Source organism: Rhinolophus ferrumequinum, chromosome 24 (genome assembly GCF_004115265.2).
Source record: "Rhinolophus ferrumequinum isolate MPI-CBG mRhiFer1 chromosome 24, mRhiFer1_v1.p, whole genome shotgun sequence".
Taxonomy (NCBI): Eukaryota; Metazoa; Chordata; class Mammalia; order Chiroptera; family Rhinolophidae; genus Rhinolophus; species Rhinolophus ferrumequinum.
Window position 1 is genome coordinate 20,810,012 of NC_046307.1, and position 20,425 is coordinate 20,830,436.

At 37.2% G+C, this 20,425-nt stretch overlaps 1 protein-coding gene across 2 annotated transcripts in view; it reads left to right on the plus strand.

Annotated features, from left to right (window-relative positions):
• The window catches only part of SPINK5 (serine peptidase inhibitor Kazal type 5), a 77,584-nt gene that overhangs the window by 25,751 nt on the left and 31,408 nt on the right, over positions 1–20,425 (plus strand). For both annotated transcript variants that reach the window (XM_033096959.1, XM_033096960.1), the window contains 12 exons: positions 504–567; positions 2,205–2,332; positions 3,891–3,957; positions 6,716–6,843; positions 8,225–8,312; positions 10,047–10,174; positions 11,403–11,478; positions 12,749–12,876; positions 14,183–14,264; positions 14,607–14,734; positions 17,033–17,081; positions 19,114–19,241. In XM_033096959.1, coding sequence (XP_032952850.1) covers positions 504–567; positions 2,205–2,332; positions 3,891–3,957; positions 6,716–6,843; positions 8,225–8,312; positions 10,047–10,174; positions 11,403–11,478; positions 12,749–12,876; positions 14,183–14,264; positions 14,607–14,734; positions 17,033–17,081; positions 19,114–19,241 — 1,194 coding nt within the window. The remainder of the gene's footprint in view (positions 1–503; positions 568–2,204; positions 2,333–3,890; positions 3,958–6,715; positions 6,844–8,224; positions 8,313–10,046; positions 10,175–11,402; positions 11,479–12,748; positions 12,877–14,182; positions 14,265–14,606; positions 14,735–17,032; positions 17,082–19,113; positions 19,242–20,425) is intronic.

The following is a 20,425-nucleotide window of genomic DNA, read 5'->3' on the forward strand; positions in this document are numbered from 1 at the left end:
TATGTTTTCAGATATGCTTTAAAGCTCTATTTATTAGACTGAATAAAATTAATTATTAGGACTTTATATATTTTCCACAAAAAACAAAATATTAGTTAGTACAACCCCAATGAAAACTGGTATAATAGGATGCTGGATACTATAAACTTGAATTTGTTTATTTAAAACAACAACAGCAAAGATCCTTGAGGGGCATCTGATATCTGGTTTCAGGCTTTACTATTTCCTATGCCTTTGATATGGATCCCCTATGGACATAGGAGAAAAAAAAATCTGGAAATAATATTTATAGGTGTGAATCTTATCGGCCCATCCATGTGATTCCATTCCTTTGACTCCAAGTTATGAACATAGATTCTCATTATAAAGACTAACTAAAGAATACAATGTGATACCTGTTTTCGAGAACAAAGGAGAATCACAATACAAGAAGTTAAGTTATACTTGAATGATGAGAAGTTCTGTGATATTAAACTGCTGTGTCTACTAACTTTCAATTACAGTAAAACCAGGTCCCAAGTTGGCATAAAACATGAAGGGGAATGCAAAGGCAGTAATCCAGAGCAGGTGAGGACATGCCAGAGTGGTGGGAAACACTGGGGGGCTAAGAAGAGAGAAGATGCTTTCCTCTTCCTTCTTTGGTCGGGTGGTTGGAAGTGATTCTTGGTGTACTTGAAATGGGATACTGCAAGTTTGGTGAGAAACAATTGATAGTTCCTAAAACTGGTGCAGGTTATGTGGTAGTTAGAGCTTTCAGCTCTATGTCTGCTCTCTATGAAAACAAAAAAAAAAGACAGACAGGCAGACAAGGAGGGAAGGAAAGAAGAAAGGAAGGAAGGGAGAGAGGGAGGGAGAAAGGAAGGAATGAAGGAAGGAAAGGGGAAGGGAAGGAAAGGAAAGGACAGGAAAGGAAAAGACAGGACTAGGGAGGGAGGGAGGGAGGGAGGGAGGGGGAAGGGAGGGAGGAAGAAAAGGAGGGAGTGAAAGAGGGAGGGAAAGTAGAGAAATCAAAAGGAAACTACATGTATAGTAGAAAGGATACTACATTTCTGTCACTTAACCTGAGTTGAAATCCCCGCATTGTCCCTTACTGTCAGGAGACTTTGGGCCAATTACATAACCATGTTGTACCAGTGTTTCTATGTCTAAAAACAAGCTTTGAAATAAATAGTTCTTTCTACTCTAAATTCTCCGAGCCTGTAATGGTAAGGGAAGGAAGTGGATGTCTCAACATGTCCCACTTGACTTTTTCTAGCTGAATGATTTTCGTTAGTTAGTGTTTGGTGCACTTTTTGTATGCAACTAGAGCACCTGAGGTTCCCTCCACCAAGATATTTAGCACCTATTTTATTTATTTATTTTATTAGTTTCAGGTGTACAAAACAATGTAATAGTTAGACATTTATCATTTAGATCCCTCACACAGTGACAACCCCTCTCCCCCATCTACTACCCCTCTGACATCGCACACAGCCATTACATTTCCACTGCCTCTATTCCTAATGCTGTACTCCGCTTCTTGTAACTATGTATATATATATATAAAATTGTAGTTGACATTCATGATTGTTCAGCTTCAGCTTCAGGTGTACAGTGCAGTGATCAGGCATCTACATCATCCCTGAGGTGGTCTCCCTAATGGGACACGTGTCCATCGGATACTCTACAAAATCTTTACAACACTATTGACTACATTCCCCAAATTGACTTTCATAACCCCGTGGCAATCTTGTGTTTACCAACTGTGCTTTCTAATCCCTCACCTTCCCCCGTATCCCTCCCCATAAGATCTCACTTATATGTGGAATCTAAAGAAAAGAAGAAATGAATGAACTAATCAGAAACAGTCTCAGAGACATAGAGGAAAAACTGAGAGTTGCTGGCATGTATTTTAAATCTCTCTTTGCCTGTGTCACCCAGTTGACTGCGAGCCAGTTGAGGGCAAGGGCTGTGTTCTCCCTTAGTTCTAAGCACGTGGTAGGTTGCCCATGTGTACCTATAAGTGAATACGTAAGTGAAGGAGTTCCATATTTATCCATTTGAATTACACAATACCTTCCCAGCTACTTCTACACGTCTGGGACCGCTCTAGGTGGCTAGTGTGCATTGCACAGACAGGCACTGAGTTCCATACAATTTCTGAAAGCAGTGTTGTAGCATTACAATCACAATGGTGAATGTCAAGTTCTTTCCCTGTTCTTCAGGATGTGTGTAGTGCTTTTCGGCCTTATGTGAGAGATGGAAGACTTGGATGCACAAGGGAAAATGATCCAGTTCTTGGTCCTGATGGAAGGACACATGGCAATAAGTGTGCAATGTGTGCTGAGCTGTTGTGAGTATCACCATCCCCAAGCAGACCAAGCAGGGGGCGGGGGGGGGTGGGGGCCTTCTCGGGATGCACTGGGTTGCACTGGGTTGCTGTCCTAAGAACCACCCCCCAGAGGCATAAAGTCCTTTTCATGAGGCACACAATCCTTTGTCTTTATAAGTTAAAATAATCCTTGAGCCCAGGGTGCCTTTTCTCTTTTTAATTTATATCATCTGCTCAAGTTTCTTAAAAGGAGTAGATGGTGTGTTTCTTAAAAAAGAGTGGCCAAGGTGGTTATGATAGTTGTTACATTCAAGACTCTTAATTTATTTAATTAGAATGATTTGAAAAGGCACACTATTTTGTAAGGCACAATGTTTTAAAATTTAAAAAGCACTTTCATATGGAATGATCTAGATTAGTCATTTGACATGCATTTCTTCATTTGGGAATGTGTAGAGACTCTTACTAAAAATGACAGCCTAATTTTAAATAATACTAATAACAATAATATACCTAATTTTAAATAATTCTAATAACAATAATGTGGCTGCGTTCATTATTAGCGTAAAAGGTGGAACTTTGTGAGAGGGAAGAACTGTTGGATTAATCTTCCTCTGAGTGCCTGACTTGGTTGGGTCTGAACATTGAGACCCAGGTATGAATATGATCCAGAATCTTTAATGTGGGTGTTAAACAAGGTATAGACTCTAATCTGTATGTCAGCAACCCTTAAAGTGATCTATACATACATCATTGGATCTTTAAATTCAGGGCAGAGAAAGATTTATAGACTGATAAACTTCACACCTGCCTTGAAAATTACAGTGCACTGTTGTAGAATTCAAGGGCATGTCCTATCAGGTTTACAAAACAGTGATTATAACTGGTTTCCAGACAGGAAATCAGTCTTATTTCCACTTTTTTTTTTTTTAATCTAGAAGACATGTGCCTCTAGTGTTCAAGCCTGCACTAATTCTGAGACTTTCTGATTTTTTTCATGCACCAGCTAAAAAGTGAATTTGACCTGCCTACCTCCTGGTTTTTTACTCTGTAGAACTGAGATAATAATGTCTATCTCAGGATGCGACTGCAATTAGATAATAGATATGAAAGGACTTTGAAGTTCAGCTCAATGTAGTTTTTATTAACAATGATGCTTTTACATGAAGCAAACAAATACTTTTACAATGTATAAATAGCTATACAGAAGGGTGTGGATGACAGTGTTTCAAATACTCACTTTGGTTTCACCCTTGACACAGCATTGTTTTGAAGCTCTTGGTTCTGTTTGTTAAAGGGAATTTTCCTGACAGTCTTCTGTGTTTGTCAATCAGGGAGTCACACCCATTCAGTTTTACAGAACAAAGCTTCTAATTGACTGTCAGTGCGTCAGTTTCACACCCTTCCTTATCTTTAGCAATTTTCTGGCTCAGACACTCAAGACAGAGAAAAGCTTGTGTCATATTAAGTGGATCAGTTTAACAAGTTAGGACAAAGGATATGAAAGTGCTTAACACAGAACTGGACACTGAAATTCTGATTGAGCCATTAACTGGCCAATTGTTTTCTTTCCTAACAGTTTAAAGGAAGTTGAAGAAAATGCCAAGAAATATAATGAAACCAGAATTCGAAGAAGTGCTGAAAAGGTAAGTTACTCACCAACATAATTTGGTCCTTGTGGCTATAAATATTAACAAACGTATACTTGACCGTTTGAGGTAGTTTGATAGTGTCTTTGTTCTTCATTATCACATTGTATTTTCCCCCTTAATTTCACAATTTCCCAAGTTGATGATTCCTATTATATTAATCATAAGATTCAAATTAAACAGCGTTTCCCACCAACAGCTCAAAATGTGCAATTTCTCTCTGCTTACTTAAAAAAAAAAAGAATGTTAGAAAGTTTATGCAAATTAAATTCTGCTTAATTTCCACCAGACTGCCCCCTGTCTTAGTGTTAATTAATCTTGCTTTGAATAAATTATTTAAAAAATGCAACATAATATACATCAGAAATAACTTCAAAATAATTTTAGAGTCTTTTAAACACTCTTGCCACTGGTATATCTTATGTACAATCCCATTGATAGAAATTGGAGTTATTCATGTCTCCCTTATGGTTATTACATTCAATGAGGCTTGCATTTATAAAGGTCTTGATTCTGTTTAAACAAAGATCTCAAACAAATATTGAGATTGTGGTTTTAAAAATAACCTTAAAATTAAGTTTTGCCAAATCATTGATCATTTAATTTTTCCATCTAGTATAAAAACTTATTCATTTTCTTAATAGATTAGGCATTGTAGGTGATGCAACTTGGATTTCTCAGATCACCAAGATTATTAAACACCTTTCAATAAAAGTGATAACTGTTACTTTGCTAAATGACTATCCTTCTGCTGAGAAGTCAGAGCACATGAATTTTAGCCTTAGTTCTGCCATGATCTGGGTGTGTGAAACTGAGCAAGAGGTCTTCTCTCTGGGCCTTAAGAAGGTTGGATAAATGATCTCAGTTTGCTTTCCTGTTAGATTGTGATCTGTTTTGCACCCTTTTGTGCTACTACAAGTATACTACTTTAGTGGATTGTAGAGCACACGATTTCCTAAGGGAGACATAGGTCTAGTTTCTGGTAGTCTAGGGCTGACCTTCTACTTCATAATGCTATTCAATAAAGCAAATGTCCCACTATAAATAGGGCATTCAGTGTTTCAGCTAAGAAACACGGAGCATTCCACGTTGTCAACAATTTGTTCAGCATTCACTGAAATCTGCAGAACAGTTCTTTCATGGTAGTTGTTAAATTTCAGTCTAAAACTTGGAGTCATCTTGTGATATTCAGTATGTTATTACTCCATGAACACAGAGAGTTCTTTTCCCTGTCTTTTATCACATCTCAGCTTTTCTCCCTCTGCCTCTCTGTGGCTGGGGTCATTGTTTTGGTGGAGTCATTAGACATGATTGTGTTGAATAGGACTGTTTTGTAGTAATAGCTCAGTATCTGCCCCATAATTAAACTGTCGGTAGGTTGCTCACAAAAGTATTTCTTCAGAATCTCCTCAGACAAATCACAACCTATAAACTGAAATAATCATTGTTTTTTTATGGGAATCATTAGGTTATCAGGTGACTGTCTTCTGCGTTTGTATTCCTAGATTGTCATACCCAGAAAGTTGCTCCTCCAAAAACAAATATCTTCTTATTAGGAGGCAATTTGAATTCTCTTTTAAAGTGTCCTAATGAAATACGTTTTATTTAAAGAAAAAATCAGAAAATTTTTTTCTTTAAGCTCTAAAAAAGGTTGTAAAGAGCATCTGTTCCAAAAACCTCCTTGTGTAAGTGGTGAGATTTGGGACTCAAAGACTGCAGGTCTTTTCTGTGTTCTTCCGGTGAGTTAGAAGCACAGTCTCACTGCCCAGGTCTTCTGCCTTCAGACAGCACTCTTTATGCTCATGTTTTCTTGGCTAATATGGGAAGATGAGGGTGATAGTTGAAAAGAAGCCTAAAGAGAAGCATTTTTTTTTGTAGGTTATAGTAATATATGTCATCACAAAATATGTTTATTGACATAGAAATTCCCAAGTGTAATTTGGTGTGTGTGTGTGTGTGTGTGTGTGTGTGTGTGTGTGAAGTTTCACCCTTATCAAATAGTAGAGTTTTCAAAACACAGAGAAAACCTAGAAGTACTGAACCAAAGTATCAGGAAATCTGGGTACAAACCTCTTTCGGATCTTTTTGGGGGAGTCACCACCTTTTAAAGGTTTTCTAAATAAATATTTGTCTTGATGTTCTACCTGTCTTAGATGGGGAGTAAAGGAAAATTAGATTCACTCTCTGAGGTTTCCACCTACTGTATTAGAAATGAACATCAATAAAGGAGGCAGAGTACATATAAATTAACCCCAGATCCACAAAAAAAAATAAACTGAAACTGCTGTTGGATACCATCTCATTCCTTTTTCCCTGCCAACTAGTTTGGATTGTCCTTGACTTGATCCATATTAAGTAATGTTTACGCATCTCATCTCACACATTCTATATTCTGCTCACTGGCAACTTTTTTTTTTTTTTGTCTTGGCTGCTGCATTTTGTTATGTATTTGTTGAAACTCCACGTAATATCTTTTTGTTTTTCTTATCTTTTTTCATACATTTGAAAATGAACAAGAACTATTTGCTCAACCTTATTCTTTCTAAGGCTCTTTGGCCTGTTAACAAAAAGATCATGTAGCAGATGTAGACAGTAATTTCACAATGTAATTACTGTTTCTTATTAATTTTCAGTATGTTCCATCTGCTTACCAACACATTCATGACCTGACATTCTTTGACTATAAATCCGTGACGTATATTTTCTGTATTGAAAAGTAGAAAAGTGCTAACTGTTATTACCTGTCTTTTTAAAGGATTTTTGCAAAGAATATGAAAACCAAGTGAGGAATGGAAGACTTTTCTGTACACGGGAGAGCGACCCAGTCCGTGGTCCTGATGGCAGGATGCATGGCAACAAATGTGCCCTGTGTGCTGAAGTTTTGTGAGTATAGATGTGGTTTCTCTGGAGTGACTCAGACAGTGAAGTGGAGATTGATGGGAATGATGAGTAAGAACTGTGAGGATTTGTTGTTGAGAATGTGGGGGCAGTTTTATGCTTTCTACAAAGCATAATACTACCTACCAAGTAGATCCTAATGATGTCTATCTATTTCTGAGCACAAATGGATTCTATTTTCCCAGTTGGAAGACTGGGTTATACAATACTTCTTAACATTTCCTCTCCTGACCTTTGTAAGCCTTTTTATGAGATAGTGTTAATAAAGAATGAGGCAAAAACAGATACCAAGACTTTGATTGTTTCCTTTAGTAATTATCCCATTGTGACAGAGTTAGATAGGATGCCCGCAAAAAATTCATGTGTATATGTGAATTGGATTAACTTTATCTTTTCATCTTGGACATCTGACTTTGGGGGAAAAGCAAACCCCACAACATGTAAATTATAGCATTTATGAAGATGTTTCAGACAAGGTCTCATCACACTTTCTTTCAGATCCTTAAACTCTATAAACTCTTTCCTATATGCTGTCCTACTACCAGTTTGTCTCAGTCTTGGTCAGCTCTTGTCTTCTCTTCTGTATATCACATTTCAAGGTTATACTTCCTTGGATAAGACCTCTTAAAATCCCTAATTGAAATTCAATCCTTGTAACTCTTAACGATTTTATTTCATAACAATCATTGCAGTTGGTAACTGTATAATAATTTCTATGACTTCTTGTTGACTGTCAGTCTTCTCAACTTGGCTATAAGTTCCAAGAAGATGGGTGTACGTGTTTGTTTTGTGCACTACTGTACTATGTGCCCAGGGCTCAGGCCAGTGCTTGCCAAAAAGTAGTTACTAACTAAATCTCAAATGAATTTATGAACAAAGATCGCTGTTCTCAAGGAGCTTAAGGCTAAATAGCAGGAATGAGCCATGAATATGAGCGCACATGCATGTGCACACACACACACACACACACACACACACACACACTCACACTGCAAGACAAAATGAAAATTATCCCATAAGAGGAGAATATTCAGGTATAAAAATACAGTGAGAGATATAGAACTCATTTCTACTTTGAGGTCTGAGATGTCTTCTTAAAGAAGGTAGAATTTAAGCTGGGGAGATTTAAAAGAAAGGAAGATGACAAAAACGTTCATTACAGTGGAAGGGAATAACATACTGAAGGGGTCTTTGGGGAAATAGTGAAGATCTCATTTTAATAAGGAACTTTACACTGATTGGGAAGTATTCTTACAAGAACTCAGGAACACTTAGCTATTTTTCCACCTGCCCCTAAATAACCATTTTAGAACGTGAAAGTTTAAAGCATCTATATTCATTTATTTACTTTTGTTTCTTTCTCCAGCAAACGGCGTTTTTCAGAAGAAAGAAATAAAGCAGATGAAAACCTGAGAAAGGCTGAAGAAAAAGTTAAAGTTAAAAGAGAAACTGAGGTGAGAATTAGTTTGATCAATCTAATTATGACTTTTGTGGCATGTGTGTGGGCATTTTACTCTAGAAGGCATTTTCAGTATTGGTTCATTTTCCCTCCACTACTGATGAGATTTCTGGAAACTAATTTACACTTATTATTTTATAAGATTTAGAAAAATAATTATGGCATTACAATGTTTAGTTCTATTTGGAGGAAATTCTTCAAGTCATCTTAGTAAAATAGTTTCACATTTCTAAATGAAGGTATATATCAAAGCACTATCTTGTTTGATATGTATCCTTCTTCAAATGTGTGGTAGTTGTTTTGGAAGTTTTTATTTCGAAAACAATGTAAATGGAAAATTTTAATATGCTCCCTCTAAAATGATAATACATTCTACTTTCTAAACATGTCCCAACTCGTCATCTGCCTTTTTTCTATGCTACCGTCTTAGCTCAGATACCTACTAGCTTTCCTTTGCATTGATTGGTTATAATTAGCTACCTGCCTGATGACTATACGTCCAGGCAACATCTTCCTCAGTCCTCAAGATGCAATTCATCTTCCACATTGTTTTCATAGAGTAGAAAATATTTCCATGAACCAATCGCATTATGAAAATCCAACATTTGAAGGTATCCTAGAGTATATTTGGACCATTGCACTCCCTGAAGACACCCTATTTAACTTATGTCGTACAGAAAGTTATCCTACCTTCTGTGATGTGTAGTTCATAGTTTGATAAAATTGCCCACTGTGTTAGTTCATCTTCTGCCTTCACGTGACTCCATCTTATTGCCTAAGCCTCATCCAACTGCTTTCTTCCCCTCAATCCTAAGTTACAAGGTCCTTTTAATTTAGTTCTTACATGTTCCTCAACTACTCTTTTATTTTTCATTTGCAATTTCTGTCTCTCCTCTTTCCTTCTTCCTGTTCTTTCTATCTTCCTTCCTTACCTCCTCCCCCTTCCCTTTTTTCTTCCTTCCATCTTTCCCTTCCTCCCTCCCTTTCTCCCTCTTTCCTTTCTTCTAGTTTCCCTCACTTAAGTCTCTAGTCACTCAAAACCTCTACACATCTGGAAACAAATATTTGATTATGTCCTTCCTTCTCTGCTGTAAATATTTGTCATTTCCCCATTTCCTAAGAATAAAGTCCAAATTCCTTTCAAAGTTTAGTTGCCTGGTTTTGACTTATCTTCAAGGTCTCCTTTTTGACCAGTTCCCAAACCTCCCTCTCTTTGCCCAGCTAATTCTTTAGCCACTGTGTTCATGGCTGCAATAGATTATCTTGAAATAACATTTGTTTTCTGCCTCTATGTCTTTGCTGTCATAATTCCTCTTGGAGGACTTTTTGCCCCACTGTTTTCCTGGATACATCCTAAAAATACAACTCAGATGCACGCTCTTCTCTGAATATCCGCCAGTCATTCTTTCCTTTGTGCTTGTACTCACTTATTTCAGACCTGTGTCACGTCCCTTAGCTTTTTATATTGCAATTTCTTATCCTTTCCACTTGAGTGATAAGGGAGCTAAACCACATTTGTATTTATATCCCCTTCACTTAATACATTTGTTGAATACTTACATGGATAAATATTACAAGGAGAGAACTATCACAAAATTTTTGGATGCTACTAAATCCTAAAAGTCTTGTTTTTTATTCTCAATTCTTCTTTTTCAATATCATTGATAAAGAGCATCTGAAATTTATCAACAGAGAACTATATCTAAACTGTCTTATTTTCATTACTCAGAAACTCTGCCGTGAATATCAGAATCATGCAAGGAATGGAATGTTTTTCTGTACCAGAGAAAATGACCCCGTTCGTGGTCCAGATGGGAAAATGCATGGCAATTTGTGTTCCATGTGTCAAGCTTTCTAGTGAGTATGGAGTTTTGGAATATCCAGGAGAGATGGACTCTTACAGCTAAGCTAACAAAACCAGCTTCTGTCATTGATGGGAAAACTATGGCTCAAAGTAGGGAATGGAGTGGAATAAGTTTCCCGGAGAATGTTAGCAATAGAGCTGGGAGTAAGTACCCAGAGCTATTTACTCCAAGCTCTTGTCCCCTGGCACCCATTCTCTTAGCATTGGAGCATCCTGACAAACATGAGCTTGTGCAAATATCAAGTTCTTCCCATTGCTGAAGCTTCATGTGTGACCCCATTGTACTGGTTTATAGGCATCTAGTCTTTCAGAGGCAGTAGGGACGAAAGCTAGCACTCAATGCAGAAATTGATTAGTAGATTTAAAGTTGCCCACGAAACAACCACGAACCCTTATTAAACGACAGTAAATGTTACTTTATATAATGTGACATTTCTCAATAAGTTCAAATTGACAGTGTGCTTTCAAAATGTGGAGCTGCTCTCAGTGTATTGAGCTCAGATTAGGTAGTTGATTTACATGTTGAATCTATGGTTTTTTGATTGACCACCATGTATGGTTGAAATACCCTCAGTTAACTAGTACGTACATACCAAGCAATTCTATTGTTCAAAGCAAATGTAGCTTCATTGGGTTTATCAGTGTGTGAAATTATTGGCATTTCCCCAGCTGCCCGACATTTTGTCTTTAGATAACACAGCCATGAGTCAGGAACACATTTCAGTTGAATTAAGAAAGCTAGGTTTGCATGATGTGATAGATAGACCATAGACTTGAGAGGAGCGACCTTGGCTAGTTGTAGTCATATCCTGAGAGGGTAGCCAAAGCCCTCGCTGCCTCACCTCCTCTCTGTGAAACCAGGGGACCAGTCAATGTGCTTTGTTAAGGCCACTTTCAGCCTCGGTACCAGTTTTGGTAATCTCCTTTATGGACATTAGTGATGTTTCTTTTCTGACCACAAGCAAGATAGGTGATTTATAGAAAGAGAGCTTTCCAGATCCACAATTCCTATCCCTGTTTCAATGTTAAGCAGAAACTGTGAAGAAGTTATAGTATTTTACCGCACTAGAGGCTGTTTTGTTGCTTCTCGTTGGTATGTAGTGATCAAAGGACAAAATTGCTTCTTCCTACGGAAGGAGGACAGGTTAACAATGCAGGAATGTGGAGAAATCATTGCCTGTGTTTGGTCCTATGGCTTCTCTCTTTTTCTCTCTCATTCAGCCAAGCAGAAGCCGCAGAAAAGAAAACGGCAGAAGCAAAACGTAAAAGAGAATCTGAAAAAGCAGCCTCATTTTCAGTGAGTGGAACCTATCCAATAAATGCTGCTTGACACTATAATTTGAACGTACTTCAAAGAGCCCGAAGGCTGGAATGGTGCCCAGTAAAAATCCGCAGAAAATCTTAACCCTTCAGTCTGGGGAGGACATTGAGACGAATGCTGTGGGAGCTTGCTCAATTTTTGCTGCTTTAGAGACTAAGCCTGTACAATAAAAACAACTGATTTGAAGCCTGAAAAACTGAGTTCCCCTTCTAATTTCATCAGTTACAGACTGTGCTAGCTTTTGCTAACCACTTTTCAGCGATTCTACATGTATATTTTCTACATATGGGTTTTTGGAATTTCACATATGAGTTGGGATAAAAAATACCTCGATCCCACACACAAAACATGGTTTTTACCTTTGAAATATTATAATATTTGTTTCCATCATCTTATGTAAGTTATTATCAACTATTGTTTAGCTGGTGAAAGTGTCCTGATTTTCCCTCCAAGTTCTATTCTTTCCCTTGCCCAGCTATCCTTCCTAACACAGCGAAAGTTCCCAAATATTAATCAGAGCACAGCACCGCTCTGCTTATGCCCACATATAGCTCATCTTCAACTCCAGGATTCATTTGGAAATTCACCTTCTGCTATATGCCATGTAGTGTTCTCCTTGTGTTTCTCAGCTTATTTTAACAATCTAGTATGCATGTCTCCCAATCCGTTTCTTACCTAGAGAAATCCTATTTACTTATCATAGTCTCACTCAATTTATTCTTTATCCCCCCTTCTTGCGCCTCCCCCCACCCCCACTCTGGTTCAAGCCATTGTTTCTCAGTCTAGTTGTGTAAGACACAGCTCCCTGGCCCATGCTGGTATTATGAGCCTTTCGCTTCCCCCAGCTAAGCAGTCGGTCGCCAGTAGTCGGTCAACAGCCCACAGCAGCAAATTATTCTTGTTTCCTGACACTGCCCCTGGTTTCCACCGTCAGATTCCATGGTCCCAACTTCTGAGTTCTCAGCTTTTCTTGTACCGATATGTTTACAACGATTTCATTTTGTTTCAATTACAGTAGAGTTTGCCTGTCTTATTTTACTAAATTGTGATATCCTAGTATGTCTTATTTGTTCCCATCTCTTTGCAACTGATGAGTTTTGTTTGTTGCATTGAATTTTGATTTGAGAGAAACACAACTGAAATCCTGGGCTTGAAGAAACATAGCATTAGTTTCTGCCCATGTTCCAATCTTCTGCTTTGAATAGGAATGATATGTATGTCCAACTTACTTTCTCTGTCTTGACAGGAGCTGTGCAGTGAGCATCGCAAGTTTGTGAAGAATGGAAAACTCCCTTGCATCAGAGAGAACGACTTCATCCAAGGCCCTGATGGGAAAATCTATGGCAACACCTGCTACATGTGTGAGGCCTTCTTGTAAGTAGAGCCGCAGCTGGGAAAATGAGGGAGGTCTTGGCCTTTCTGATCCATTTCTTTTTCTTTGTTTTTTGAGCTTTATTAAATATTATTTCTTAAATTGTGTTTGTTTCTTGGCACATTTTGTCCCACATTTTTGCCTGATGTTATAATCATCAAAGAATAATTCCTTCATGGCAATCACTAGCTGAGTTCCTGTGGAGATGTGAAAGATGTAGAACAAGAATCTTACCCGTGCAGAGTGGAATTTGAAACCATCTGAAATCACACAACAAATCCCAGACCAAACAAAGCAATATGCAAACCATGCCTCAGTTCCTACACAGGACCTGGGGAATGATTTGGAATAAGGAATGGCTAGGATCTGGTGGTGTTAAGTCTTCTCATGTTTCTTGTGAGCTTGAAGAACTTTGTTGAAGCCTCTTCTACGCCCCTAGCCCTGAAATCCTCCCTCTTGCAAAGCAGGACTTTTCCTTCCTCGTCCTACTCACAGTCAGTGGCTATAAATTTATGTGTGTGACTATTTGTTTAACATTTCTCTCTTCCACTAGACAATTATTATTATGACAGGGATTCTAGAAAATGTAAGCACTGAGTTCAGAATAACTTTGTGCTTCATTTCTGTATTCAGTTATAAGGAGATACTTCAACTTCCTCTAAATCACATAATTTAGAGGAAATGGAAACATGTATAAAACCATGTCCTTTGAGGGTCACTGAGCCTTGGCACATTTAGCCAGGGAAAAATGACAGTCTTAAAATATCCAAGTAGTGTTTGTTTTTAAATGTGGAAACAGGACTACGTAGTTCTAGCTTGTCTCCATGGAAGAAAGTGGGGCCAGTGAGTGAAAGGCCTGGGACACTGAAAGGTTCAGCTCAATGAGAGGAGGAGCTTTCTAATGGTTGGAGGACTGCAAGGATGAAATGATGTACATGGGATTTCAGGGATGATGTAGGTAGAGAATTTACTGGCAGATTAAAGCAAAGCTAGATAGTAACCAGAGATACAGTTGTGAGTATTGGAAGTTTAGAAAACCATCCCTGGACTAGGGTTTAAATCCTTAGTCTGCATTTATTAGTTATGTCCTTGAGAAAGTCATGCATTCTGTCTTATCTGTAAACTGGGGTTATAATAGTAGTTTTGCTACATGCACCTGTGAGGATTTCATTAGTGTGAGCACAAGGTTAGGCACATAGTAAGAATCTAATAAATATTAAGTGTAGCAATTAAATGATATTCAAGATTACTTTCAATCTGGAGACTCTGTGATTCTTACTGATCTCTTTCTTAATCACTCTCTGTTAGCCAAGCAGAAGAAGAAGAAAAGAAAAAGAAGGAAGCTGAATCAAGAAATAAGCGACAAGATGGGAATACAACTTCCTTTGAGGTGAGGGGATCTTCTCCAAGTCAGAGGCATGTGGACCTGAGATCCATAGATGATGTTCAGGGAACCCATAAATTCCCTGAACCTGTATGGAACATTTGGACAGTTTGTGTTCGTGTGTTTGTTTATATGTGTGCATAGACATATGTGACATATGCGACTATTTCTAGGTTGAGGGTCCATTGCTTTTATCACTTAAAAATATTCATGTCTTCCAAGTTAAGAGCTATTCTAAAATAGGCCAACTGCTGATCCCCGTTTAAGAAAAAGTCTAAACTTCAGACCTCTCTGCAATATCATCCAACCGGTGGTCAGCACCTCAAACCTCCTTCCTTGATTTCACAGGACTTGTGCAGTGAATTCCGCAAATCGAGGAGGAATGGACCACTCCTCTGCACCAGAGAGAACGACCCCATCCAGGGCCCGGATGGGAAAATGCACGGCAACACCTGCTCCATGTGTGAGGTTTTCTTGTGAGTAGAGCTCGGGGCTTCTGAAGGAGTGGGGAGATGCAACTAAGAGAAGTTTTCAAACAATTGTGAAGAATTCATTTTCCTCTTCAGTGTAACATTCAATTTTGGGTGTCACATGTAAATAAATTAGAAAAAAACCCCACACAAAACCAAAAAGCAAGGGGAGAGCTCTCAGATGATAATGATTGTGATGTAAAGAGATGCAGAATAATTTCCTTTAGGCTATTTCAGAAAGAACTCAGAATCTTTTATTTAGAGAAGAGAACACTGTTGACCGTACTCACTGCTTTTAGTTTTCTGAAGGATTATCAGCTGAAATAGGAAATGGATGAGATTACATGTAAAATGTCATTATGGTGCACAGCAAACTTTAGATTTTATATATTTTAGTTCATTACCTCTCTTCTTACTCATGCTGTGTGATCTCAAGGAATATAATTAAAATGAATAAGAGCGACAGAAAGACAGACTTGGGTGCAAAAGGAAGATGAACTTTGCAATAAGTCAAGTAGGGAAAGGCTTCTTCAGGAAAGGTGATTTTGTTGTGTAGGAGTTAGATGCCATTTATAGGGAACTGAAATATAACTGTAGAATAAATGACATGACATGTGCCCTCATACAAGAGTCTATGATGTTCCTTTAGTCTTTGGATCATTGTCCCAAGGGATACTCCAATTTATTTTTTATATACCCAGAATATCTGAAAGAATTGAGTCAGGCAGTCTTCCCTGGTAGAAAGTAATACAACCATAGAATATAAACAGAATCACTAAAAGTCTCTGAGGTAGAAGTCAATATAATGACCATGTAAACATCATAGCTAACATTTATTGAATGCATGGAATCATCATATACTTGCTAAGAGCTTTACTACCTAATCTCGTTTAATCTTTGGAACAAACATATGAAACAGCGTCTATATTATTAGAAGTTTTTGATGGAAAAATAAAGATCCTGGGAAGTTGAGAATAATAGAAATATTAGCACAGGAAACAATGAAAATATTTCTCACTGTATGGTGTAGATAGTATATAATCATTCAGCAAAGCCGTTATCAACTTCTGGATAGTTATAGTTGCCTGTATTTAGGCTTGATTTAGTCACCTTTACATTAATCTTTCAGTGACAAAGAAGTAATTCTGCCACCTAGTGGTCAGTTCTGCTGCTTCCTCTGATAATTTCCAGGATGGAAAGAAAGTGCTTCCCGAATTTTTTACTGAACTAGACTCATGATAAAGTTTAGCTCAGTTTTTCTCTTAAAGAAGTAAAAGAAACCTCAGTTTTGGATCATTTTAGTAATTTTCTCCCATCACTATAAAATGTCATATCAAAAAGAAATAAAGGTTTATCACTTCATATTTTATGGAGGTGTTAGCAAAGGCCATATAGTCTTTTCTTGCAGTTTCAAACTGTATGCAAACAGTCTTTTCAACTTTTAAAAAGTTGTGATTTGATTTTTGAGCAAGTCTTATGTCAATTGGAAAATATTAAAATGTTTTCACAAGTTATTTAATTTTTTTTCTGTCTATGCAACATGATTGTATTATTTGTGTTGTAGATTCAACTGTGCTATAGATCCAGTTCGGTAAACTCAATTTGCAACTCTGTTAGTTATCCAAAATGGTTAAGAACTATCACTCACACTTCATTTCCATCATATGCCTATTTTTGGAGAATTCACTTTAATAATGATTACAATGATTATGATACGAATCACTTATATCACTTTTGTTGATCATTTTATTATGGACGAGATACTAATTCTAATTGCTTTACAGGTATCAACTTATTTAATATTCACAACAATCCTATGAGAAAAGTATTCTTATTACCTCTCCTATTCCTTCCTGTCCTTCCCATTTAAAGATGAGGAAGCTACAAAGAGGTTAAGACACTTTTTGTGTTCCTTATGCAATCTGGCTCCATAGTTTTTCTTCTTACCCACTACACTCTACTGCCTCTCAGAGGCCAAATATTACCACATTTAAAGAGGTGTTACAAATGCAAAAAAAAAAATCAGCAAACAAGAAAGTCTTATTACAGTATAAATCCATTTGCTGGGAAGCTAAATGGATTTACTCATTAAGGGACTTTCTCTTGCACACCATTCTCTTGCGATGAGGTGAACCATTCTAATTTATTATCCAATAAAATTGCAAACTACTACGAGTGGATCTTTGGGGTTGTTTGAGAATAGTTATAGTATTGAATGATCAACTTGTAAATGTTAAGGATCCGCTCTGCTGTATTAAGATCCATTTCTTCTCTTTCTCTCATTTTTCCCCCTGTTCCTTATAGTCAACAAGAAGAAAGAGCAAGAGCAAAGGCTAAAAGAGAAGCTGCAAAGGTAATTTTCTCAGGAACGCCAATGCTATGCTTGACGGGTTTTTTTTTTTTTTTTCTGTGATAGCATTCTAGATATCTTATTAGTAGAAATTTTTCCTGTTCAGTTTTCATGCCAGAAATGAACAAAGAAAACCTTTAACCTCAAATAAAAGGGTCTTGATTAAAAGTTTCCAGAGTATTGTTTTATTGTATAACTCAAATTTTGAGTTTCATTTCATAAAAAGTGGAGTGTTAACTTACTTTGTAAGGGATATTCTCCATATTTGGCATTTTTAATATTTCTATTGCCAGACACAGATTACTACTAATATCAATCTTTACAATGTACTAATTTCAATTCAGGTCATTTGAACCTGTATTATTTCAAATAGGGAGTACAAGATCCCTATCATTCACATTAGTTCAATTTATAAAACAAAATGCACACATATTATCGTATTTTATTTTTGTCACATCCGAAAGATGGAGGAAGTACTAGTATTCTTACCCCCAATTAACAGTTATTAAGTACATTTTTGACTCTCCAATTATTTTTAATCTACTGTACATGCTTTTATATTTTTATAATTTTACAAGTAGCAGAACAAAATCTGTCTGTATGTAGATGTTTGATTACTCTATATAATAGCTATATACAAGATTTACCTTTATGTAGTTTACGTCCTAACAATAGCTGCAAAGAATAGCCTAATAATTATTTGGGGGAAGTTGACACAGTTTTAAAAGTTCACCTTTAAACTCACTCACTTTCTCAATAACTTTATTTCTGTTAGCTGGACCCATCTTTGTATTTGTAATCTAGAATTGAAAATTTGTTTTATCCATAATATCTGATCATTTGCAAAGTTGTCTTAGATTTTTTTGATCCTAACACGTATCCCTTTGTCTCCACTTCTGTGACTCTCCTGTTTCAAATACGTATCTCCCATGGCTGAACTTTATCATGTTACTCTCAGAAAGGTGTCAACTTCTCCAGGTGTCATACTTATTCTAACCTCCATAACTTTATTTCAGATATACCTTTATTTGTTAGTTTGAGCATGTTTTTTCTTTTCCTCAGCCTTCTAAAGACAGATCAAGGCTCAGCAATATTTTTTTTGCACATTATTCTTATTTTATTTTCCCCAGCTTTCTGGAGATATGATTGACATATAACATTGTATAACTTTAATATGTACCATAGGTTGATTTGGTATACTTGCATACTGCAAAATGATTACCACCACAGTTTTAGCTAACACCTCCATCATGTCACACAATTGCATTGTGTGTGTGTGTGTGTGTGTGTGTGTGTGTGTGTGTGTGTCTGTGTGGTGAGAATGTTTTAGATTTCCTCTCTTAGCAACTTTCAAGTATTTATTACAGTATTGTTAACTGTAATCACCATGCTCAATGTTAGATCTCTGGAACTTATTTGTCATATAACTGGAAGTACTTTCGAACCAACAATATCCCATTTTACCCACCCCCAGCACCTGGTAACCATGACTTTGCTCTCTGTTTCCATAGGCTTTTTTAGATTTCGCGTGTGAGATCGTCCAGTACTTCTTTCTCTGTCTCACTTATTTCACATAGCACAGTGCCCCTCAGGTTTCATCCAAGTTGTGGTGAACAGCAGGATTTCCTTCTTTCTCATGAAGGCTCAGCAATTTTGTCAGTTCCTCCAGAAAGCCTCCCCTTCGGGGCCTTCTTACCTTTGATCTTGCATAGCTTTTATAGACTGTGATGTGCAACACAACACAAGCATATGTTTTACATTGGTCTTTCTCAATTGTGTCAGCCTTCTTCTGCACCTAGATTATCAACACCCTCAGAAGAATGATGATAAATATTTACAGACCCACTGTCTCACCAGGACAGTTCTGAGTCCATGATGGAAGCTTCCAAAATACCTATTGATTTACTAAACATGCAATCACTTTTATTTTTTCTGCTTACCCTGTATTGCTTATTCATCACTTATTCCTTCTAATAGGCAAATGTACAAGAAAGGTAGAAAAGTGCTCTTAGAAGATATTTTCTTTATTTTCCAGGAACTCTGCAGTGAATTTCGGAACCAAGTAAGGAATGGAATACTCCCCTGCACCAGGGAGAATGACCCTGTCCGTGGCCCCGATGGCAAAATGCACGGAAACAAGTGTGCCATGTGTGCAAGTGTATTGTGAGTATTTGCCCTCATCTCTCCACTGATATCTTCATCAGTGAGCTTCTCTGCGTCTCAGTGCCTTAAGAAATGTGCAGAATATATATTGTGGGTGGCATCCTAGATAATTCTAAAAGCACACGGACAAAACATTTGGTAATATTGAATTACATAGTGACTGTGTTATTTTTTATTCAATTATCTTTCTATTTTCTAGTTAAGTCATGAGAAAAGTCTTAATTTAGTGATAATACATTTTTAATCCTTGATAATTATCATTCATAACGAAGAGAGAGCAGAATTTTGATGATCTGGTTGGGAAGATCTCACTGGTCTCTCTTCCATCCCTGACATTTTATGATTCTGTGAGTATATTCAGATCTTGTTTAAGGAAAAAGCAGTTAGACAGAGATCTATGGGGCCAGTGTGTAAAGACTGTTAAAATAACCTGAACAAGAAATGGAATAGAAAGGATTGTACTTATCCTTTCAGGGACATTATTGTATACAGGTGAAATAAATACTTTGATAAGTGGGTTAGTGTAGAGAGTAAAACCCATAAGAGGCAGTCCATGTAATAAATGTTTATTAAAATGCTTTCTTGTGAAGCCAGGTGTAGGGCCTAAAAGACCATGATTTTGCTGAGTGGGACCAGAGCTCCACTGTGTGGAACAATACAGGAGAAGTTAATTCCATCACACCACCTCTGGTTCTTCTCCTTCTTAGACTCCCACTCCCCTACTGAGCCTCAGACTAAAATAAATGTTAAGAAAAATATTTAAATAATATCTGTTGAAAGAGGTGCAAAGTTACTGTTGTCCCTTTCACGCATCTTGGTCCAATCTTAAGTATATGCACATAGTTTCTTAAAAGAGAGATTGACAGAGTAGGCTAGTAAACAGTGGCCTGAGATTCAAGAAATCAGGGCTCTTCTCTCACATGCTCAATTTGCTAGTTCTGTGTTAATGGCTAGATTAGACATAATAAATGCTAAGGATTTTTCCCAGCTTTATATGCTTTATGTCAGTAGAAAATGGCAAGAATGCCAGAATCTTAGGTTCATGGTTGACCTCAAAATATTAGTTGTTGAATCTTTTTGGACTTGAGTCACTATTACACTCTAAAACTTGAATTTCAACTTGAATACCATGTTTCCCCGAAAATAAGACCTAGCCAGACCATCAGCTCTAATGTGTCTTTTGG